The following is a 25,471-nucleotide window of genomic DNA, read 5'->3' on the forward strand; positions in this document are numbered from 1 at the left end:
TGGGAAACATATTCCCAACTGTTTGTGTATAATGAGATGCTGGGTCTTATCCTGTCAAATGTCCAGGTTTACTTTCCTCCCACTAGGTGGTGGTAGAGAGCACTGTTTTGGATGAAGCCTTAATCTGCATGTCATTCGGCCAGCGCTCGGCAATAACAAGTCAGGTCAGGCGGGGCGAATGAGGGCGCAGCTCGTTGAATAAATACTGGGCTATGTTCCATTTGTTATCTTGTGTTTTCTGCACTCGATTTTCCTTCGGGAACCTTCAAAAGCCATTGGCCATTGAGTGGGAGGAGGCGGGTTCATCCTGTGTCACATGGTGTCTCGTCGGACTGGCCTCTGATGGAAAGCGATGCTGATGTGTGTCTCAAGGGGCCACCTATTCTAGAGGGTTCCTTTTTAGACTTTAAATAGCCTGGCCATTTGCTTTCCATCAAAGAGAGTTGATGCCAAGTGTTTGTCCCTTTCCCCAGTGTTTCACTCATCTTCATCTCATCTAATACGGTGCATGCATTGAAACTTGTCAAAATGCAAAGATTGTGTTTTTTATCTGTGAGTTGTTTGGAGGTTTACAATTCAACAGGTGTGTGTGTGTGTGTGTGTGTGTGTGTTTGTAAGAGGGGAGGGGCCAACAATGAAATCTCTTATTTGATAGCACACACAAACCCCCCCCCCCCCCCCCACACACACACACACAAACACACCCACGAAAATGTTATGCTCGGCCCAAATATTTGCTGACTGCTTTTCTGCACTGCAAATAACCACACCTTACAGCCCTGAAGGTGTTGCTCCACTATTGATTTTACGCAGTTGTCAACCCCCAAGATAAGTGGCCTAAGATACAATTGTCTGCTGAACGACTACATGTAATTGTTAAATGACAGGCCAGGATATTGATTCCAATGAGATTACCTGTCCAATCTCACTCTGTCAGGGCAGTTAGGGCATCATGGGTGGCAGAATAGTGAGTATAGTTAGGTGGAGCTTTATTTGAATGTAATTTGTTTAAAATTCCATAGCTTTCCGTCAGCTACTAGTGAAATGCTAATAGAGAGAGAATAGTTTCTGGTTGACCCAGCTTCTCAATGAGACCATTTAGATTGTAGACTGAAAGCGTATATTTTCAGACAAAACAGAGAATCTTTTTCCTGAATGGTTGGGGGAATCCATCTTGCCTGTCAATAACAGTTGCGTGAATCTAAACCTTTTCATTCGCTGAGAAACGCAGGGAGGGAGCAGAGAGGGAGCAAAGAGGGAGGTTTTTTGTGAGGATGGGTTATTTTCAGAATCTTGCCTTCTTTTCTGCTTTTTCTCTTTACAACTTTCAATTCTTACCTACCGCACCTTATAGATGAATCATCTATGGTCCCACGGCAGGTCAGTGCTAAAGGCCTCACTGCTCCATGGAACAAGATGTCCTGTCGATTATTAATGGGCTGCCAATTATGAGCTAAGCTTTTGAGCTGTTATACTCTGCTCATAATGCATTCATACACGTAACACATCTCCTAAAACCGACAGACAAAACCCACTTGGTACACTAGCATAGCAGGCCAGTTTTATCTAGAAAGTAACCTGAAACCTGAAACTTTGTTTTATCACTTTTGAAAACCACCCAAAAGCTGTGATAGTGTCAAGACTTCTTTCTATTGGCAACTCTACGACCAGCCCCTTTCAAAAGGACTTTAACAAACCACATAGCTTGTCGGTACCACCCAAATATGGGGTTCCTCATGAAGCACGTGCATAAATTGACAGTTGGGGAGTTAAAGAGGCCGCTGTGGGCGTTTGGGACAGGAAGGAGATGCCAGAGTCTATAGGCATGTCCCGTAGGCGTTTGAAGAGGACCAGAGGACACTGATTGACTGAAGTGAGTAGATTCAAGAATCAGCTACATCATGTTCTCTATTATCATTGAAGAAAGGCACAAGGCCTTCTTCAGAGTATCGATTGACTATAGGGATGCATGTTGATTTAAAATCCCCATGAAGTGGTGAGGTCGGATTCTCACCTGTTGGATCGCTTTAAAGGGGGAGACATGTAGGCCTATCTGTTTTGTTGTATCAATGAAGCACTTCATCCATTAAGCTGCTGTCCTATTTAAACAACAATAGATAAAGAATGCAAGCCGTCATTATGGAAGGCCCCCGGGATTTGTCTGCAGAAAATTCTTACACTGTGGTGTGCAAGAGCAAAGGGATTTAATATAAAACCTTTTTTATGTAATTAATTTATTACTACTGAAGTTAGACCATTCAATAGGGTTAAATCATCTCACCAAAGACCTGAGCAGGTTAAATATTAGGGAGCGGCATGCAAAATAATATATGAATGAAATGTCAAATTTGAAACCGAATTCTAGTCTTGTGGTTAATAAGATAGGATAGCACAGTGCTTTATTATTCCTAGATGGGAAGTTCAGGAATTGCTGCCGGGGCTTTCTGTGGGCAAGATAACCCACAGAGCAGCTGCTTCCAGAGAATGGATCATTTGTATTTTTACGAATGGAACCATGTCACCATGTCAGACACCGGACAGATTATCCGGGAACTGCATCTTTTAAATGCACTGGATGTCCGGTATGAGCAGGCTGCAGGGGGTTTGGTGTGCTGGAAAAGGTGTGCTCCGCGTCTGCCCATGACGTGTGTGTGACATCAATGGAAGCAAGCCCGGCTAAGAAGGAGGCTTTAGGTGGGGATTTGTTTTGCTTAGTTGGATCTCAAATTAGCCTGAGTAGATGAGTGAGAGATGGGTATGATAGGTCTCGTAGACGCATAGTTTCCCGAAGACACCAATAAACATGGCCCGCTTCTTGGACGGCGCGCGCTTAAACAAACAAAAATGATACATATGGATATTGAGTATATTTTTAATGAGATGTTATTAAAATATGATATGACCCCTCACATTCAGTAAGGTGTGAGATGATTCCAACACATGTCCCAAGAACATCATGTTTAATATTTTGACTGCATAATTTTTACTAAAGTATTCTAGGCCTAGTACAATTTGTGGTTTTGCATCCTTAAGTAATTCTAATACAGAGTTCTTGATTGAGGGGATGGAACCAGGCTTACCTGCTTTGAAATAGTTAATTCATTTATAGAGCAAATATTTTACACCTGGAAGTACTTTGTATTATTATTTATCAAAAGGCTCTTTAAATATAAATGTATGCTCTACTATAGTGGCTAGAGCATGCCATAAGTGTTTTATTCGACAACAATGATTGCATTTGTGCAGAATTTGCCATAACATATTTAGTTAAGTTTCAAGAAAGACATCTTACCATTTTTACTTGTGGTTACGCTGAATGCTAGTTAGCTACTTTATAAAGCAACAGCACCATGCATTAGCTAACACAAACCATCAATTATATTTTCTACGATTGGGACTCTCGTCTAAACCAATCAAAATAGCCCGGCTGGTTGATCAAATCGACATAACGAGCTAGATCAGGCGAAGCCGGTCGATACGCTCTTGATCGTTTAGGTCGCAACATGCGTGCGTGTAGTTGGCCACTCTGAGCTAACAACATAAGTGTGGGGTGGTAAAACTGCGGTTAAGACACTGAGCTTTCCTAGGGGGCTTAGAAGATGGCCACCTGCCTCCCTGCCTTCCTCTTAACCTCTTAATGCTTTCACCGTCTGTTGTGGCTGCATCGTTTGGGATGGAAGTAGGGGCCTGTAGACTTGGAAAGTCAAAGTGAAACAGGGTCGATGCAAATTCAGTCCGGATTCAAATGCTAAACCAGTCACTAAACTGGTTCTGGTTAAATGAAGCGCTACACCTTGGAGGAATCTATCGGCCTCTGTGGTCCCAGCCTTATAACATGACGTTAAAGTTATTCCAGGAAATCATACATTAAAATAGGAACTGATGGCCTCATTTTTATGGTTGAATTCAAGACATAGGCTGACAATTAAAAGTACCATTTAAGTTGAATGCAAATGGAAACCCTGCACGTCATTTTACACATTCATTGATTATCTTATCCTACTGTAAGTTTTGGTGAGGTGAGGTTTAAAGCCAGAACTAAAGCATGGTATATTTCCAGTTGGCTGTACTGAACAATTTATTTTCACCGCCTACTTCCGACTTTCCAATGCAGGATCAAATGGGATCAGTAGTTTGCCACAAAGAAGGCAGAGTGGGGCAATCTGAGAGTCGCACTCAGAGACAAATACAGGCTTCCAGAAGTAAGGGGACCATTATCGTTTCATTTTTTTTTGCCATTCATATAATTGCTGCTTTTCTAAATTACCTCTCAAAGATCTGTTAAAAACTAAATAATTGAAAAAAAAAGGATGGTTATAGAAACAAGTGCCAAGCACTTACAATTGCTAGGTTAACTCATTCCCCGTGTCCAACAAAGATAGCTAGCATAAGAGGTTAGACAATGCTAAGTGACATTTTTAAGTGCCAGGACGTACAACATACATAAGTGCGAAGGAGGCATGCTTTTGGGAGAGTAAGGGAGCAGGAGGGGCGGTGGGGGGTAAGAAGGGAGGCTATGCAGAGTCCAGAGTCCATATAGTAACTATAATTATACTAATAACTACTCATTTAAACTATACTTCCGGTGCTAATGACCGGGTATCATTGTCACAGGATGGTTCAGACGGCCGGGGAAGATCTTGACCTCGCGGAGGACCTCGAGAAGATGGTGGAGGAAGAGGAGAAAGAGGAGGAGAACAACAAGTCCTTTCTGGGGAAGATTCAAGACTTGGACGTGGACATTAAAACCAGGGGCCACCATGATGGAGGGGAAGCAGGACGCAGAGGAGAGGAGCACGGGGATGTGAATGCTGTACGGACATCCGGGACATATGAGAACTGTCTCGTTGCACATTTTGAGGCTTAATGTACGAACTGACATCTATTGAAGATATGCCTCATTGGTTTACGGACTGCTCCACTGCAGCAGATGTGTCCAATGTGACTGGTTTATGAATGTAATATTTTCAACATGGCCGTTATGTGTTCTTTCGCTCTGTAGAGTTGCAGCATTACAGTTTTCCCATATTCCCATTTTTTTATTTATTCAAATGGTACAAAACGTATCTTCTTATAAGGGTTCAACAAAGGGTCCAGTTAAATTAGCAGTAAAACTTGGTCGGGTCAGGGTAGGTCGGACCTAATCTAATCTAATCTGAGTGGTTGCTGGGTGAGTATTTACTTGATGGCTGTTGTGACAAACACCAAGATTAAAAGATAAGGAACCGACAGGTTTCAAGGGGTTTTGTCTCTGCTAATGAGGCCAGAAGCATTGGCTTAACTGATAATCAAACAAACCTAAATGTCCTCGGCAATAAGGTCGATAAGCGGGTGCTAGCCACTCTGTGCCTATTGATTAGCTCACAGTTAACAGTAGTTTGAATGGTACACTATTACAAAATCAACTATGGGAACATATGCCCAAGCATGCTTTCCCCCCTGTAAATATATGAAATGTTAAACTAAATATTAGTTTAGTTTATTATTTTACATATATTACACTTCAGTGACAATATCATATATGAAGTAAAAGATAACAAGATGAATACATTCAGCTTCAAATGACCATCAACAAGTGTCTGTTTTTACGGAGCGCACCAGGAACCTGTTGTAGGACAGCGCACCCGGAACCTGTTGTAGGACAGCGCACCCGGAACCTGTTGTAGGACAGCGCACCAGGAACGGGTTGTAGGACAGCGCACCAGGAACGGGTTGTAGGACAGCGCACCAGGAACCTGTTGTAGGACCAAGTGTCCAGGCGGTGCCACCACCCCCTGAGCTCGTTGCTCCCCACGTGATCCCCAGCCCTTTTCCTTCCTCCTCTTCGTCCAGGTCTTCCTCGGACCCATGCTGTTCCCCAACCCCCTTTCCCCCTGTAAGCTGACACAGCTCGTTCAGACGTTAGCGGCCTGCCTCCTAATAGGATCACCGCGGATTAACCTGTCATCTGATAAAACTAAGAGGCTCGATAGCTACGCTGCGCCATCTTAACCAATTTGCACTCAATTAGGATAATGGGGGGAAAATCGAAAAGAGGGGCAGCCTTAATATAATAATGTGTTAATATGATTATTCAGCCAATGTTTTCACGTCAATGCGTTCAAGCACTCGGGGCGATATAGGGATCTTGTTATGCAGATCAGTCACGAGACAACAAGTTAATGTGACCTCAACTTACTCGTGTGGAGGTATAAGCGAAGTGTGCATCTGAAATGTAGCCTCTTAATCGTTCATCGCTTAGATTAATCAGCATCAGAGTTCAATTCGATTCCCACTCAAAGCTAGAGATTTACAGTTTATTCTCTAATTGGCCCTTAGCAGGTCGTTAGCATAGACACTCTTGCACCCACAGGGAGTACATAACATACATGAACATTTGCAGGGTGGAGGGTCGAAATAAAATAGATGAGTTTAAATTAAAAAAAGACAAATAGATACAAAGGTTTTACAACAACCAAAGGAACAATGTTGCATCCAAGTCATTTAACCAATTGCCATTAAGCCCATCGAGCTCACTTAATGAGCACTGAGGGACAGGTCATTAAGTGAGCTCCTTTAATGAGTTAGCAATCAGCTCCATAATGTGTCCTAACCTGCCGTGTCTCAGCCCCACTAGCAGGCCCGGAGGCTGGGCTCTACACACAGCACATGATGGGACAACGTGGATATAGTTAACAATTTGACGGTGTTCAAGAATGTGCCTTGGCTGTGCCATTTATCCTTGAACAGCCTCTAACTACTTCTAAAACAACCAATCCTTTATTTTTTATGCATTCATACTCCTATAGTTATAATTTTTTCCATGCACAATAAATGTTGTTCAAGTGTTAAAATGCATTCAATATCACCGTTTGTATTGCTACAGAGTAGAGTTCACTCCAGATACACGAGTTGATGTCACAGGAAGTGAAGTCGTTAGGCTTATTAAGGACAGGCTTGATCTCTGAGACTCCTGGCTGCCACGGCTTTGAGCGGGGGCAGCTTCAGCTACAGGAGACGAGCACATGGTTCTATATCTGCATCTCCAAAGCCCCTCTCCTCTCGAAGAGCAAGAGCATATTATTATTAGAATATGAACGGAGGTTCAACTCTATAATACTCTCTCTACGTACACAATGATCCCGAACGGTGCATTTTCATCTCATCTCGAGACAACCAAAAACAAAATTGTATTTAAAGATTGAACTAATTTAAATAAACTATTCTTACTGTATTCTATCCGACTCATTCTGTGCTTAACTCTTTGCCATTTGGACCTGGGTCCGACCAACCAGCAAGGCACATGAATATATCAAAAAGGTAGCAATCTTCAAAGTACTTCTCAAGCTCGACATGTCGGTGAATAAAAAGCTTTGAGGAAACAATGAGCAATTCAGTTATTTTGCTTTTTTGCCCTGATGTTGTACCGCACTTCAGAACATGGAGGTGCACGGAAGGCAGTTTGTGTCTGAATCCAACTGTTTCTATGAATACAAGTCTTTACTTTGTGTAGCCATTCTAGTTAGAGTCCATCTCTGTGTCTTTACCCCCCCTCTTACATTGTCTATAATGAAGGGATTAGCGAAAACTCTCAGTACGAGCCATTATCTTTCGGACAATAGAGTTTTTGAAAGAAAGTTTTGTTAAGGCTTCATTAGCGATGGCCTCCCTCTGTGGTCTGAATGCAGGGCACATTTGGAGCAATTACTTGACCAGAAAACAACCGTCAATCATTCTTAAAGGGGAAGGAGTCCAATTAATAAACCTCTTAAACCCTTTTGGTTCTACATCCACTGCCTTGCGAGCTTCTGGTGTCCCGTGCGGTTGAAGGAGAGTTTTGTCCACTCAGAAAGACATTCCATCAGGTTGTAAGACAGGGGGTCCAGCACTGATTTCTTTGCTCACTTGGGCACAGGGGATTCTCAAGGACTTAATGGGGGAGTAGCGAGTGCCTTACAGTAGCCATCCCGAGTGTCTTTGGCTGTCATTTGTCTACTTATGGACTGGTGAGTCAACAAGCACACAGCCTAGCCTCTGCAGCACCATCGTGATAGAGGGTAAGTTTTCGACTTCGCCTGCGTTTCAGATACATCGGGCACTCTGCTTGTTGGCTTTTTCATGCAAATCGATTTGATTTCAGATTTGCAGAAAACAAATGTTAAAAGTATTTATATTGATCGGTTTCTGAAGAAGCTCTCATTGTTGGTTGGTTTGGTACATAATTATAATTTAAGTTGTTATTAATTATGCATTTTCTATTACAACCCTAGATTTGATTAATCTAAATACAAAAAACAACACCTATATATGTTAAGAGCATAAAGATAGAGCCACAGCAATATTCAACAGTAATATAACAGCAACAAAATGATGCCATTCAGTTCAATATTTAAGTGGTCTTTGAGATCATACAAGCCATCATTTTAGAGACTATATTGCTCATAGCATTTCATTTTCCATTATAATTTCACCAAGATGATTTCCGACTTTTCCCCATTTCCCCTGTTGCAGCTAACAACATAAAGTCTGGGACATTTTTGCTTCAACTTTTCGAAGCGAGACTGGAAGAGGGCCGTTCTCCGAGGCCTCACTCATTATCCCCGGACCGCCGAGGAGAGAGAACTTAACAACACAGTCGCACCTTCTTTCCTCCGGATCGCATTTCATCGCTCATCCCGACATACTTTTTTTCTGCTCTTAACACGAAGAGGATCACTCTCTCGGATGCATTTGTCAATGGATACCCTCGGAATGGTGGACGATGGTTGCCTGGACAACTACGACATGTCAAAGGGTGTGGGTTTGAGTGGCGGGGGCCGGGTCCACAGCATTGACGTGATACTGGGATTCAGCAAAGACCAGGACCCGCTGCTCCAGCACGCTGGGGAAGTCCACGACCACAAGGTGAACGGAGGCAACCAGGACGACCCTGAGAAGCAGGCGTCCTCCGATCCGTACAGACACCTCTCAGAGCTGGGCGACAGCACGGAGCATTCCACTTTCGATGGTGAGTGGGAAAGGCACACAACCATGGCACGTTCTTTGGAAACCTCTCTAATTAATAGTTATTAGTGTTCTGATAAATATGGTACTTATCTTGCCTTTTGATATAAATCACCACTGACAGCAATAAAGTGTTAAAACCCATTTTGGGGACATTTTTGGAACCCAGTTGACAAGTCTACCAAACAGATATACTTGAATCCTTTATCATATTGCTTAAGAAGGAATTAAAGTATGACAATGTGGAGTTTGTGTAGATGATGGCTCGTTTAGGAAGCATTGGCTGACCTGAATTTGGACTGTGGGAGGCTGCACACCTGTTCCACATTGATTAATCAATGATTGATTAATCAAAAGGCACGGGATAGACCAGCAATCACCACACACATGCAGGGAGAGATCCCCTGCATGTGAACCAGGTCATGTATCATTGTCTACAAACTTTAACATATATCGGTATTCCAACGTCACCACCCGGCACCCTTTTCTCAGAGGAGCCCAGTAAAGGTCCCCTAGGTGGAGTATGGCAGCCCCCTAGGTGGCGTGGGGCATTGGCTTTGTTACACTGGCGCCCAATGTGGGGCCTCTCCAGACCACCATCATGCAGGATGGTGGTGTTGAAAGCCGATTTATTGTACAGGTTTGCAGATAATGAAACATGAGGCTGGTGCTTCATTTTTTATCAGGCCGGAGATCTCTCCCTGAGCATGGCGAGACTGTTGGTCTAACCTGTGCACACTGCTTGCTCAATGTGCCACAGGTGTGCAGCCTCACACACACCCAGAGTCCAATCCGACTCTGGCCAGGTGAAGATGCTTAAACAAGCCAACATCCGCACAGACCTCGCAGACAAGGCTTGTTAGTTAGTTTCTCACTTTGAGAAAAACGTATTAACATGTTAACTTAGGATACAAACAAGTTTCAACAGCAACTTTTGAAAGAATAACATGCTGAAGCCAACGCATAAGTATTTACATTATATTTGGTTACTTACTTTAAAATGATGGCATCCATAAAACAATAAAAATAGCAGGGCTTCCATATTTAAATTATTAGCAGCATATCATGCTTCAAGCTTTATTGAGCTTACAGTCAAGCTAAAATAAGAAGGTTAAGCATAGCATAGCATTTACCATGCTAACTATCCATCAATACTACTGAATTATGTATAGTGGCTATTTTTTGTGGCTGATCATTAAAACTTTTACTTTCATGACCATAGAATGTAATTCAATCTACGAGTCATTATAAATGGATGTCACAGAGGTTCAAACTGTATAAAGTTCTACTACGCTAAAAGTAAATCATTGGGTAATTTCTGTATTTTACACAGGATGTTGAAGAGGTTGAGTTTCTAGGTAATCTATACATTACATATACATTCATTTATATTGACGGGATATGATTGTAATCCTAAAAAAAATATGAAACCCCCACTCCCAGTTCAACGTTTAGGAATTTAACATCTAGATTTGTACCCTTGGATTTACCGGTTTAACTAGCAGCATATGTCTTGGTCGGATTACTCTCAACTTAAAGGACGATTTCAGTGAAAGATGCCATTGGGATAGGCGCTTTTGCAGACCCTTAACCTTTGTTCACTTCCCAAGCATTAGCTTGACAGATCCCTAGCCTTAACCCTTCAGTTGAATTAACAAAACATTTATGTCTTAAAAATCAAAAAAATTGGGATTCAATCCCAGAACCTTTCTGATGGGTTATATGCGAATAGACATACATAGGATAGACACACAGCGAAACAGTTTGAGTGCAACACCATGGAAATATATCCGCATCCTTGGACGCAACTGACGAAAGCGTGACCGACGTGATGGCTAGATGAGATGAAAGAAGTATTGTTTACTTTCCCTTGGCCAGTAGACCATGGCAGGGCTGGCTGGGGCCGCTCCCCTCTTGAATAGAGACAAGAGGAACCCCGTTGCTTGTCATGTCAGCATCAGCAATTGTTCCACGTCCTCCATCCACTTTCATTGATTTACTTTACCAGTGACTTACTTATCGTAGAGTGGTATACCAGATACGATACAAAGGATTATGTTGTGCCCAAGGAATAGAGCTCCCCAAATATATATGCTGCCACCTTGGGGCTACGACTGAGTGACTCGGCAAGGTGGCTTTTGAAAGATGTAGCCCACTGTCAAAAGTGTGTCACTATCAAAAGATATGAGTGAATTTAGCATTATTCTAATGAATAGGCTTGCTTCAGAAATAAAGCAAAGAAAACCTCCTCTTTGGGTGATGATGCACTTCAACATACACACCGAGCATTCTGCATGAAGTACAGATCTTAACAACATAATGTAACAATGGATTTCATTGGGTTTCTCTGTGGTTCGCAGAGTCTGGCCTTTTCTCGGGGGAGAAGTGTGAGGAGGGGATGGGTGAGCTTCCGAAGGACTTGGGTGACGACGGGGGTTCCCCGGAGCCTTGCAGAGACGACGACCACCCTAAGAAGAAGCACCGGCGAAACCGCACCACCTTCACCACCTACCAGCTCCACGAGCTGGAGAGGGCCTTCGAGAAGTCCCACTACCCGGACGTCTATAGCCGGGAGGAGCTGGCCATGAAGGTCAACCTGCCAGAAGTCCGCGTTCAGGTATGGAGGCTCTTGATCAGTGACCGACTGATATATCGGCCAATATTTGTGTTTTTTACGTGTATCGGCATCGGTCGATATACTGTATATATATATATATATATATATAGATATAGATATATTTTTTCCCAGTATGATTTACAAGGGTTCAATAAATTTTCCTTTCTTAAATTGAGACTTTGAAGAACTAGACATCATTGAGTCTTTTTTACGATGTATATTGAGGGAGCAAAAGCAGTATCAGTAGAATCAGCTCAAGAAAATCGGTATCGGCGTAGGAGAGAATATCGGTATCGGCTAAAGAAAGAAAATCAGTATCGGCCCTAAAAAATCCATATCGGTCGATCCCGACCCTTGATGGCATAGCAGGCAGCACATGTCATGTTTGTCAACTCATGTTTGCTAACCTGCTCCGTCTTCCGTCCAGGTTTGGTTCCAAAACCGCAGAGCCAAGTGGAGGCGCCAAGAAAAGATGGACACCAGCAGCATGAAGCTCCACGACTCCCCCATGCTCTCCTTCAACCGCGCCCCTATGCCATCCAGCGTGGGCCAGATGGCCAACAGCATGCCCCTGGATCCCTGGCTGGCCTCGCCCATGTCCAGTTCCGCACCTCTACACTCCATGCCCGGGTTCATGGGTCCGCCTCAAGGCCTGCAGCATTCCTACTCCAGCCACGGCTTCCTAAACACCCCTCCGGGGATGGTCCAGGGTATGCAGTCGATGCCCCCTCCTCCCTATCAATGCCCGCCCAGCTTCAATGACAAGTACCCCATGGAGGACGAGAGGAGTTCCAGCATCGCAGCGCTAAGGATGAAGGCCAAAGAGCACATTCAGTCCATGGATAAGACATGGCAGCACATGTGATCCGCTGGGAATGCTAAAGCGTGCAGAATGGATCTTAAAGCTGCTCCGGTAAATGTTTACAACAAAATGTTGGCGGGTATTTGGGGATGTTCCTCTGAAGAGGAGAATGGCATCACCTTGAATGTTTTGGACGTTTTTTTGAGGATAATGGGCAACTCTCAAAATTATAGAATGGATTTTAAATATTTTGAATGCTGTAACCTTGTGAAGAACAGTTTTGGACTTGCGTCACAAAAGATTATCACATTCCGACATGACTATTTCGTTTTTTTCTCATGGACTGTAACCTTGTAGGAAAATTATTGGTTAATGGTTTATGTTGATGAGGATGATACAACCTATAGTAGAGGAGTATGGTGAAGGAATATGCAAATTGTGTTTGATTAATTGCTAGTACATTGGCTAGGCATATATTACGTGGAGATGTACTATATATATATTGAGAGTTATGATATCAAACCCTCATTAATGTCATATTACTTTTAATTGGATTGTATGAATTACCTGAGCTCCCTTGCTCCCTTGGCCGGTTGACAATCCCTGTGCTTATGATCCTCGATACCAGACTTCTGTAGATGTTTTGGTATAGCAGGGGGATCTACACAATCTATTGGCCATATTTTGGTCAAAATAAATCACAAGCTACTTTACGAAATCAGCTTCAAATCACATGTCTCAAAGAGTATACTAATAAGTGAGATTTGGAGGTTTATAACTGTGACTTAACATTCATTTATAGAATACGAAACTTTGGTAGTTGGAGCTTATTCAAATTATTTTTTGTGAATATTGCCCCCCTCCCCCTTTGTGGTAGGGGCGGGTGGACAAAGTCACCCAGCACAATCTGTCTCGGAGGCTAATTTAAGCAAGCACAAGCATACCTCTTAACACCTAATCACCGGTTTTAAAAGCGATTAACCCCAGTTTTCTCAGTGTCCAAAACCAAATGCCCTCAGAAGGCCCCCTCCCCTGTCACTCCGATCAGGGTTTCAGTTTGCTCTTGCATACTCTTAATTAGCATTCCATTAAATCTAAAAGTCCATTGATTACATTTTTATTGGTAACATATGCGCCTTACTGCATTCTTTTCTATGTTAACCAAGAAACATGGATTTTGGGGGGAAGAATATACAAGTGCTGGCAACCTTGCCTACCTCTATGAAGAAGCACTGGTTGCCTTTGTTATAGGATCACAATGTTTAAAGTTGGATTATTTGCACTGACGTTGCACACAGACAAAGGTAATGGGCCAGGGTGTGTGTGGGGGTGAGTGTCTGTGCATATGCAATCCTGATGGGTCATTCACTTAACCAGGTGGAATCATCGTCCCGTCTATCGTGCATCTTGTATAGTCCTAAGGGCGGCTTGTAAGCCTTCTTTTATTTTCCCTTTAATATGAAAAATAAAGATTCTCCAGCACTCTAAATCAAAATTAAATTATTTGCTAGGAAAGATTAGTGCAATCTGTGTACTATTAAACTAAAGAAAAGAGAAATTAAATTCTTATTGTGCATGTTAAAACATGTACAGTACAATGCTGCTCAGCAATTGATCCCTGACATTTGCCATACATAAAGGCATTTAGAAAAAGCAAGAAGTTTGTGTTTGCTGTAAATATTTTTTTTTAAACTTTTTGTGTACATTTTTTACTTTATTCTGCTATAACAAACCTGTTTGTAACAGTGGACCACAAAAGCCAAAGAAAAAATAACCATGGACATTTATATACAATATCATGGAACTGTGAAAGTGTTTAAGATGTTATTAAATTAAACTGCTTATTTGCAGTTTTCTATCCACCACGTTTCTTTAGACGTTATTTTCCTTAAATCTGTGTGCAAAAGAAAAGCCATAAAGATTGGTTTTGTACAGAACAGACTGAATCTTGAATCTTCAAACTACAAATGTATTACTTGCTTTGCGTACTCATAACCACAAGAGCAAATTTGATCCAACCCCTTTTCATACGAGCCCCATCACAAAAATAGCATACTCGCTGTAAAGACAGGGTCAACATTTGATGTCCACTGTTAAGCCATTCTTAGTTCAAAACATGTTACTCTACTCCTGACCATACAACAATATTCACCAACCAACTGATCTGCAAAACTGTTTGCCGTTATAACCGTCCATTGCGACAACCACATTGCCTTATTTTTCACAGAAACATTTGGTGAGGTTTTTTTTGGTGTGGGGTGGGGGGAGAGGGTCTGTTGTGTTCCCCTGGGTTGGCGGGCAGGCCAGCCGTTACTCAGATGAGGCTCCAGCTCATCAGCTCTCCCAGGGGTGTGGGGGCCCCAGCTGCAAAGCTGCAGGGGCCCCTAGCCATGATGCTACACATGGACCTACGTGCCTGTGTTGCCCTCCTCAAAAGATGACGTATATAGGACGACACGCAGGTGAGGCAGAAGTCATTGGAGGAAGGGGAGGATAAGGGAGGCTTATATAATATACAATTCCGACTAAATAACAGACTATTTTTAGCCTTTTCTGTGATCCATATGATGTCTGGACAGCTTTTTTACTCAGGGAACAAGAGAAAAGTAAAAATATATTTTTTCAAATAAAGTACAATACTTTACAGTAGCCTAGAATGGGACAGAAGTAAAAATGTCTACATTGCATTTTAAAAAAAACCGTTTAGAATTATTGCAGATTAAAGAAGGGTGACCATAAGTACGGGATAGAGTGGGGTTTACTTGCAACACCCATATATTTAAGCCTGCAAGGTCAACGTGATTACCATTTGTGTCCTTGACATTCTGTTTCTTCTAAAACCCCACAACCCGTGGCGACACGACTTTCCATAACTGCTCCACTTACAGCCTATATTGAATGATCAATGATCAATCCAAGACTAGGCTTCCTATGCCTAGTATTTCGCACATGGCCATTATCTCATATTTGTACCATAAATGGTGCAAGTCAGTAGTAAGACTATGCTTATAAAGTTAGAATTATTCACTACCTTTATTTATGTTTTTTAATCCGTTCACATCGTCCCATTACACTCATTGAACAAAGCACAAACGTAGGACCTACTAACGAGGTATGCAATTGAATACACTGTCAGCATTTAAATGAGGCTTGAAAGAAAAACATCCGGAAAGTAATTAATTTCATGTTATTATTACACGTTATATTGTTTGGCTAAGCGTGCGTTTCAGTGAGCAGGCTAGCGGGATGTGGTCCACGGTGGAAATAATAGGGGAAAACGGGCGGATTAATTGGGTTTGATTAAGACGCTTTTCTTGACATAATTGGGGGTCAGGGGGTGGGTGGGCACTTATGGATGGCAGAGCGCATGCGTCTTTTCTTTTCTCTCTTTTTCTTCTCTCTCATTCAGTTGAGGAAGCTTGTACAAGTGTGCACCGTGTACGACTTCCCACGGACTTTCAAAAGCACAGCACATCATAAATAGATACAGACGCAAACCAGACGAGGGCATTCATGCAACTAGTGTTGTTGACATGCACCGCAGACACTATACGACACATAACAACATCCGTACGGGGTTGCTTGCGTGATACTTAGTGAAGTATGGTTAGTATTTGTTTTGGATTAAGGACATATTTTCCTGATGCAAACAGGCAGGTAACAGTGGTACACATGTACTCACCATGGACGATGCTAGGCGACTACCTTGCCAGGTGAAAAAGGGCCAGCAGGCATGTATGTGTGGTTCAAGGGACATACAGTATCTAGGAATTTGGCGCCATCTGTCGGATAATTATTGTAGTTTGTTTAAATGTAAACTTAAAAACATTATAACCAAAATGGAGAAAATGAAAAAATAAGGAAAGTATCGGTAGTGCACTTATAAAATTAATAATGCACGATAAACATATTGAGATAATGTAGAGTTCTGATGCTGGTAAACCATGGAACTTTTAAAGAAACAAAAAACACAAGTGGTGAACACTTCCACTGATCTGGGGTCGTCGGCTAAGAAATTTGTTTCGTGGTCTACTGCAGTGGTTGGTGTACTGTCTGTCTGCCAATGAGAGTGAGACATCTGTTCACTCTTGCAACTCCAAAATTCTCCCCGTCTTACACAAAATACCCCTCAGATACGACGTGTCACCGGTGGAAAATATAGCTTCGCAAAAATGCAGACCTTATGGCTATTTGCAATAATCTTACACTGTACATCGTCCATGAGCAACGAGGCTTCCGAGAACAATTCCTTGATGGGTGGTAAGTAGGGTGGAGATCCCTTTTTTTATGCACCCACACATGCTTAATCTAATCCTCTACCTAGGCTGAGTTAACTACGTCTAACTATGGTATTTGGCAAATTGTGATTATATTATTTACACACTAATACCAACGACAGCTTTTTCTTGTTCAGTCCATATTCATTGTATGATTTATATGCCGAAACAGGCTGAAATGCATGTCTGTAGAATGCCATTTAAGGATGGGGTCCATTTGTGGCCTAACATTTGTTGATGGGTCTGTTATAGGGTTGGATCTGCCATCCAACCCCGGATGGCAGGAGCCCCGTTGAATACTTCATTTTGCACGATGTTTCGAAGCAAAAAGGATCGAAGCGAATTAAGCAGCTAACAATATCATTATTCTGTTCCTTCCTTCCTACTGTACAGATGAATGGAGAAGTCGTTGGGTAAACTCCAAGCACAAGTCTGACTACGGAGAGTGGAAACTAACCGCAGGAGACTTTTATGGAGATGCTGCGACGGACAAAGGTGATTAACGTTACTCCTCATAAAGCTATTGCAATCATTTACATCCTTATGTTTAATGAATATCTGAATTTGAATAGTGCTATCATAGCATAGTAGCTTATGTGGCAAAGATCAATGAACAGGAATATCTATACGTTTTCTCACTGTACTCTTATATCATGTATATCGGCCGAACAACTGAACTAACAATACCTGTTTGATTTGTCTAGAGTAAAAAGTATTTGTTTTCTCGTCCATAGGCCTACAGACAAGCCAGGATGCGCGCTTCTATGCAGCCTCTGCCCGGTTTGAGCCCTTTAGCAATGAGGGCAAGACTCTTATCATCCAGTTCACAGTCAAGCATGAGCAGAAGATAGACTGTGGGGGTGGATACGTGAAGGTCTTCCCCTCAACACTGGATCAGACTGCAATGCATGGAGATTCTCAGTATTACATCATGTTTGGTAAGTAGAATATGATGAGAAAGCCCCTGGTTAAATGTCTAGTAGATTAATTAATCCTATTTTTAGGAAGGCATACAGTTACAGTGCTATTTTTTTCTGTGCGGTATGAACCCATCCTGCATTGGTAAAGTTTATTCTTGTCCTGCAGGCCCTGACATCTGCGGCTACAGCACCAAAAAGGTCCATGTCATCTTCAACTACAAGGGCGTTAATCACCTCATCAAGAAGGAGATCAAGTGCAAGGTAATTCTATCATTTCAAGGTCATATTGTCAATGTATACCCTTTGCTCCCAGTAAAGAAGTAATCACACCCGCGCTGATCACAATGCGTACTCATTCCCCTTCTGTCTCATGTCCAGGATGACGAGCTGACACATCTGTACACCCTGATCCTGAACCCGGATCAGACCTATGAGGTGAGGATCGACAACGAGAAGGTGGAGTCTGGCACTCTGGAGGAGGACTGGGACTTCCTGCCATCCAAGAAGGTCAAGGACCCAGAGGCCAAGAAACCCGAGGACTGGGACGACCGCGCCAAGATCGACGACGCCGAAGACGTGAAGCCAGAGGTGGGTTATCTACCTTAGCGACGGTTGTCTACTGTAATTACTGCACTTGGTCTTTACATGATATTTGCATTTACAGGATTGCCGAGCACTTGGTTTAAATTTTGACTGCTAAACCTAAACAACCACAAACTTCCTTTTAACGTTTGATTTGTTTGTTCCATTTGCCGACGTAGGGCTTTGCATGATAACTAGCTTGCTTTGGCCAATGTTTTGCAAAGCCGCTGATCGGTCGAGGTGTAGGGGGTATTAACTCTGGACCAATCCTTTGAACTGCAGGACTGGGACAAAGCAGAAAACATCCCTGACCCCGATGCCAAGAAGCCGGAGGATTGGGACGTGGACATGGATGGAGAATGGGAGCCGGCCATGATCCCCAACCCCGAATACAAGGTCAGCTCCTGGATACATCTCCATGGCGACAAAGTGCTGTGTACCGTCACCAAGGTCTAATGTGGACAACGTCTGATACAAATGATATATGTTCTTTTATTTGAATCCAGGGAGAATGGAAACCCAAGCAGGTGGACAATCCCGACTACAAAGGAGCGTGGGTGCACCCCGAGATCGACAATCCCGAGTACAGCGCTGATGCAGCCATTTACAAGTTTGACGACATTGGAATCCTGGGCCTGGACCTGTGGCAGGTAGGGGGAAAAAATCCTTCAACATGATTCATTTTGGCTGTATTGAGGATGAAAATTCAACTCGTTGAAATCCCTTTTTTTCTCTCCCAGGTCAAATCTGGCACCATTTTCGACAACTTCCAGATCACAGATGATATCAAGGAGGCAGAAGACTTTGCCACCGAGACATGGGGAGCCACAAAGGTAGGAAGCTGGCTGGATGAATTAAATCAATCGGCACGTTTTTCCCCCTCGGCACAGTCGTTAACGAACCGTTCTCTCTCTCGCCGCATTCCCCTCGGCAGGAACCAGAGAAGAAGATGAAACAAGACCAGGATGAGCTGAAGCGGAAGGAGGAGGACGAGAAGACCAAGGAGCAGGACGCTGAGGCCGAAGACGAAGTCGACAACGACATCGACGACGGGCGATGACGAGGACAAGGACAAGAATTTAGTCAGGGAGGAGGACAGGAGGTATCAGCGAGGAAGACGAGGATGAGGCTGTCGCTAAAGATGAGCTATAAGAGAGCCAGGACAGAAGATGGCCCTGTTGCACTGTCCTTTTTTTTTTTTTTTTTTTTAATGTTTTTTATTTGTCAGGGAGTACTGTGGCTGCCATGCATCCACCTCCCCCTGAGAGCTGGACATGGCCCAACTTGGGTGGTAATTGTGCGTTAACTAGACTCACTGCTCCATCCTTTTCTAATCCATTCTCGAAAAATGAGCCGGCTTGCATCTGAATTGTTCTAATATCCTAATTTATCAATCGAAACTGTCTTGCGCCCTAATCAGAATACCTTGATGTTAAAACGGGAAGATCTAAATCCAGTCATTGATTGAATGCATTTGCCCATGGAAACGATCTGCTGTAACGCCGTACTTCCACATCTCGCGATTGTTTGAAAGTTAAACCAATAAACTGAATGATTTCATCTTCAATTTTTAAACTAACCATAGGAAATGATTCTGTTGGCAAATGTAGAACAGGATCACACATTGAGACTAGTGTTTGAATGTATCTTCTGTGTTACTCCTGTGCATTTTGCCATTTCCCCCCCACCCACATATACTCCACCTTTCCGTGCCGTTGACCCTACAGTACACATTTCTTTTGAGTGTTCCAAAGTTTACCATTCATACCATTAGCATTCTGCACTTTGTAGTGGTGCACATTAAGTTGCCTTGTTATAAAGTGTATGGAATTCCAAACTGTTTCCTTTCAACTTACTTTTTGCTGTATGTTGGGGTAATCTTTTCATTCCTGTAAAATTGTTCAACACCGTAAGCCCCCGCTGTGGTACGTCATCTCGATTCATGCTATATTCATTGGACAGAATGTTATTGATATACCAGAGTTTTTATTAAAGGGGTTCCTTAACTCTTCCTTTGGGTTTTGTATTCATTCTGGATGAGGCAACGGAATTTAATCTTGGCTTTTTATACAGTGGCTAGTTAAATTCATATGAAGCTTAATTCAATTTTAATTTTTTTGTTTAAAATGAAAATGACTTTATTGGTCTTTCATTCTTTTGGAGTAAAACATTTTATTTTGAGCGCTATTAATGCAGTAATTGAGGCATAACCGGGGTATAACGTCTAAGTAGGGTTTTTTTTTAGCTTAACTCGTTTAGTGAGATGGATTGGATGGATAGATTATCTCTTTGGCACATCAAGAATCCTTCTGGTTAAAGATGCAATGCTTATCATTCTGACCTATTTTCCACACAATTATAGAAATCTTATAGCGCAACTAATTCCCCAAACAATGAATTATTCAACAAAGCCTGGGCAACCAGGCCCCTGCTCCAGTTTTTGACAGCACTGTCACTGCTTCCAATGCGCGTGTCCGCTTAAGGGCGTGCGCACTCCCGTCCCAGCAGGAAATATGGCGGCGCTCATGACTTTAAGTCAGGTAAAGCAACAACTCCTTTACCTTATAAAATCGATCATAAGCATTTAATGATATGTATTTTTAACGACAATGTCAGTATATATCCCTCATTATGCTACTTTCTAAGCGATGTCACGGTGTGTGGTGGTCGTAGAAACAGCCTTTTGTTGTCAATTGACTTGGTGAACGTCTACCAGATGAAGCCTATAGCATGCCGTAGGCAGGGGACTATTACATTGGTAGTGGGAAATAAATACGTAAATAACCTATGTACGTGACCAGCCCTAGTACTCTACAGAGTATTTTCACTACTCTGATCTCTCTTAATCGAAGGTTGTATATTCCATCAGATACTTTAATGGGAATGTGTCGTCTGCTATTAAGTTAGCTCTATAGTGAACGTCAAAGTTGGCCTGTCTAAGGGGACACTCACACGTCCCTCGTTTCACTGTGTTTACTTCAACAGTTATCGAGCGGAAACCCGGTATATGACAACTATTTCCGACAGGTAATGTCGTCTGCCTTATGTTTACCTTTTTGAGATAGGCCAGATATCTTAGGCTTTGTGTTGATGATCTGCCCAGCTGTACTCAAACAGTAGCCTTTTACGCTACTGGACAAACAAAGCAATGTAAACCATAACTGTGCATCGCTTTAGGTTGACCGTGGAAACACAGGACAAATATCAGCTGGGGATGCAGCTCAATTCCTTAAGAAGTCGGGGCTGTCCGACAGTACACTTGGAAAGGTACAATTTAACAATTGAGTTGGAAAACGGAAGTACATATCTGAATTGCACAATGTCTTATTAACCCAATGTTTGTTTATGATATGATAGATTTGGGATTTGGCTGATTCGGAACGAAAAGGCTATTTGGACAAGAGGGTAATGTGATTACCAGATTTATTTGATAAAAATGGCTGTGAAATTGTTATGTGGTGTGATGCTGATGTTAGCATACTAACTGACTACCAAGCTCTTCCCCAGGGTTTCTTCATAGCTCTCAGGCTTGTGGCTTCGGCACAGGGCGGCAACGACATTAGCCTCAACAACCTCAACCAAACGCTAGCTCCTCCCAAGTTTGTGAGTAATAAGTGCATTGCTTGATTTCACAATATCAAAAGGGTGTGCATTCCTCAAAGAGCTGCGTGTGATATTCACAACGTATTCAGTAGTTCTAATTGAGTCTTGGATTGGGCTAGCTTCAACGATGTTAATACATTGTTTTGCAGAAGGACACTGGTAGTCCATTAGCGAGCCTATCCCCAGTACCAACAACACAAACAGACTCGCAGTGGGCAATACGGGTGAGTAAAGCACTTGGAGACACAGTGTTCCCAATGAATACCGAGATGCTCTTCACATAAAACAGTGTTTTGGTTTTATTCCAGCCTGACGAAAAAGGGAAATTTGATGGTATCTTTGAAAGTCTGTTGCCAGTCAACGGCCTCCTACCAGGGGATAAGGTCAAACCCGTGCTCATAAACTCCAAGCTACCTCTGGAAGTGTTGGGAAAGGTATTTGTGTCCATAAACCGTCTTTACCATTTTTAGTTTAGTAAAATTGTGATTGACATATTCAAACGTTGTATTCTCTCTTTTAGATTTGGGAAATTAGTGATGTCGACCAGGATGGGCAGCTGGACAAAGAGGAGTTTTCTGTGGTAAGACGTCGCATCATTGCACTACTGTTTCAGGAGTCGGGAGTCTCCCGGGCGCTCTCGTCCACGGCTCATGGTGTGTTTCCAAAAGCTGTCTTGCACCTGCGTCCTTGACCCGTGTGTCTCCCTCTTACGGAAACCAGGCCATGCATCTGGTCTACCGAGCCATGGAGCAGGAGCCCGTCCCGGCCACCTTGCCCTCCAACCTCATCCCGCCGTCCAAGAGGAGGAAGTCTGGCATGAAGTTGGCGGGCGCCGTGGCCGTGCTGCCCGGTCTGTTCGGGATGTCCCTCTCCTCGGCTCCGTCGCCCCTGAAGGAGACCCTGCGGCCCACCCCCTCCCTGAGTGCCGTCGCTTCCCTGGGAACGCCCACCAGCGGCCTCTCGCCTAAGCACTCCTTCAAGTCCAGTCCACAGCAGGTGTTGGTCAATATTAGCTTAGCCGTGAGCTTTGCTCAAAGTGTTGTCTTTACGCAATCTAACATATGGTTTTGGTCTCTTAGTCCCATATTTACCTTTCTCGTTTACAATACAAAACCAAGGAATGGCAAATGCTATGACATTGTTAATTTTACTGGTAGCTATAGAACTATCTTATAACAGTAACAGCTTCACACTTAACTATTAGGCTATTCATTGAGAAGTCCATTGTATTTATGCTGATATCTGAATTGGAAAAGTCAATCTAGCCAATTTGTAGTTTTGATTGTGGTTGCTAGTTTCTGTTGAGCCAGCTCAATGAAACCAAAAGTAAACTAGGAAACATTCATTACTTCACATTGCATTGCTAATACATACTTTGAAATTTAGAGCCTGTTTCCCAGCTGCACCCTGGCAGCGTATATGATCAAACAAGCACGTCCAGTATCCAATCCATTTTTGAGAGCTAATGGCCGGACTTGTTTGGCCACATTGTTGTGAGCAGCGACCACTATGTATCACTGGACACCATGCAGTTGCTGCAGGGCTCTGTGTTTACGCTCAGTAGTTCTGTTGGAGGGGGAAGAACAGAAGGAATGACAGCTCTTCACTCCTGACTGATTCCCTAATGAGGGCAGATGGTTGTCATCGAGCCACCATTTCCTAATCTCTCGACCCTCATTCACATCCTCATTCCTCATTCCATGCATTTGTCCACATTGTCTTCCCTGTCATGCTACCCTGGCCCTTTTACAGCCATTTTTCGAGCAAAACATTTTTTTTGTGTTTTGCTCCATACCCTTAGACAAAAGACTGCAATATATAAATATAAGTTAAATATATAAAACTGCTTCATGACGCAAAGATGCAGAAATATGACAAATTATAACAAATCACTTGCATTACTGGTTTACATTTTCATGACACACGTAACGCGGTTTGGGTACCTGCAGCAGATGCGGGTCTTCATACCCGTTTGGTGCTGGCGTCCTGTGTCCTCAGACCTCCTCCGTGAACTGGGTGGTCCCGCTGGCAACAGGGGGCGCTACGACGAACCTCGTCCTCAAAACGGACACAGACATGGACCGGCACTGGTCACTGGTACGGAGGTCATAGAGATCTTCATGCTGTCCAGCCTGCCCCAGACCATGCCTGGCCCAGATATGGTGAGGCCTGTGACGATTTGAACCGAGTCTAGTACCAGGACTGATGCAACACCATCCTCATTGTTATGTAGTTTAAATGATACTGCTTTGTTGCTCCTTTTCAAAAGTATCTATTATATCGGAATATGCTAAAGCTGTTCAGCTGGAACAGCCTGCATAGTGTTTTGCAGACCCATTCAACCCAATGAGGGTAACTTTGGGGATAGGAGTTTAGCACACAGACCCATATTGAAAAGATGGCAAAGGGAGCACACTCCTCCGCCAGCCTCACCATCATGAGACAGGATGCAGGTCCAAGCACGCCGACCCTCTACAGCACCCACTCTCTGCTACTCTACTAGTGAGTACGCCTGTTCAGCTATGGGAAGATCGCGCCTAGGGAAAGGCCACTAAACGTTGACCATGTTCACTCTACGCACCAGCTTTGTTTAAAGAAGTAGGCAAGCATATTCTGACGTAGGTTACGAAAGAAGAAGAAGAGAAAGAGGTACTATTGCTCAAGCAAGTGGCTGAGCGGTTGCCGAGTTTCCTTCGATGCTACTTGAAACTGTATAATTTATCAACAATTTGAACGAATAAAACAAGATGCAAACTTGTAGGTTGTGTACAGATGAATAGGGAAGTGAGGATTGCCGCAGCCTTGAAAAATGACGGCTGGGGAGGTATTGACTGCTGAAGTCTGGCCCACCAAAGATGGCATTATGCGTACAATGGAGTTTCTCCCTATGTCGCTGATCACATGACACGATTTACAACGGAGACTCCAGGTACCACGGTGTACAACAAGGGTTTAATCGTTGCACTGTAAGAACACCACGGCTATCCCGTACGTTGCGCACGGACTGGCGCTGAAACGTGATGCAGGGTGTCGGGTGTTAGCCGGCGGCGGGAACACCGGAGTCACCAGGGTCCCTTCTGCCGCTCTCCCCAGGGGCCTGGCGGACACCAAGCAGATGGGCCAAGCTGAGCAGGGAGCCAGTTCTCCCTGGCCATGTACCTGATCCAGCAGAAGGTCAGCCAGGGCACGGACCCCCCGCAGAGCCTCACCCCGGACATGATCCACACCCGTCGGGAGTCGGAGCGCGCCCCGCGGCTCCTCCACCCCGCCGGCCCCGTGATTCCCCCCGCGGCCCTCTGTCCGCTGGCCTCACCGGCCCACGCTATTAGTCTGTCGTTGAAATCAACACGTTTGTATTGGAGTCTGTTTCTTGGCTGTTTATCCAAACGCCTGATGGCTTTTGGCGATGCAATGAAGATCACTAAACTCGATGATCACCTGATTTTAAGGCATACTTAGAAAAGGTAATTGTCACGTGCCCTATGAACTGAACATAGCATCCATATGCAGAGCTCGTTAAGATCCCTGGTTAATGGGTCTTCTATCTTGGTGGTATGAATATTAAATGTGACTCCATGTCATATTCGTCACGTATTCATTTTTGAAATCAGTCGGTCTTTAGAGCAAATACTCAAAGTAAAGTATTGACAGTGAACCAAACTACGAAATATCTCTGTGTTATTATCTA

At 43.4% G+C, this 25,471-nt stretch overlaps 3 protein-coding genes across 3 annotated transcripts; all 3 read left to right on the top strand.

The window, feature by feature from the left end:
- Positions 1–8,653: 8,653 nt before the first annotated feature.
- Positions 8,654–12,543, top strand: rx2 (retinal homeobox gene 2). Its single transcript, XM_056595786.1, has 3 exons — positions 8,654–8,986; positions 11,343–11,599; positions 12,027–12,543. The coding sequence occupies exons 1-3, from the start codon at positions 8,704–8,706 to the stop codon at positions 12,462–12,464; spliced, it is 978 nt and encodes a 325-aa protein (XP_056451761.1). The 5' UTR covers positions 8,654–8,703; the 3' UTR covers positions 12,465–12,543.
- Positions 12,544–17,071: 4,528 nt separating this feature from the next.
- On the top strand, positions 17,072–19,240 carry LOC130386923 (calreticulin-like). Its single transcript, XM_056595787.1, has 8 exons — positions 17,072–17,173; positions 17,413–17,616; positions 17,765–17,859; positions 17,977–18,186; positions 18,463–18,576; positions 18,687–18,830; positions 18,921–19,013; positions 19,115–19,240. Exons 2-8 carry the CDS (start codon positions 17,583–17,585, stop codon positions 19,238–19,240), a joined length of 816 nt encoding a protein of 271 aa, XP_056451762.1. The 5' UTR covers positions 17,072–17,173; positions 17,413–17,582.
- A 1,437-nt stretch (positions 19,241–20,677) lies between these two features.
- On the top strand, positions 20,678–23,895 carry LOC130387234 (epidermal growth factor receptor substrate 15-like 1). Its single transcript, XM_056596249.1, has 10 exons — positions 20,678–20,720; positions 21,166–21,207; positions 21,358–21,447; positions 21,538–21,585; positions 21,688–21,783; positions 21,933–22,007; positions 22,092–22,217; positions 22,304–22,363; positions 22,504–22,779; positions 23,782–23,895. The coding sequence occupies exons 1-10, from the start codon at positions 20,694–20,696 to the stop codon at positions 23,893–23,895; spliced, it is 954 nt and encodes a 317-aa protein (XP_056452224.1). The 5' UTR covers positions 20,678–20,693.
- The last annotated feature ends 1,576 nt before the right edge of the window (positions 23,896–25,471 follow it).

This window comes from Gadus chalcogrammus, chromosome 8 (assembly GCF_026213295.1).
Source record: "Gadus chalcogrammus isolate NIFS_2021 chromosome 8, NIFS_Gcha_1.0, whole genome shotgun sequence".
Lineage (NCBI taxonomy): Eukaryota > Metazoa > Chordata > Actinopteri > Gadiformes > Gadidae > Gadus > Gadus chalcogrammus.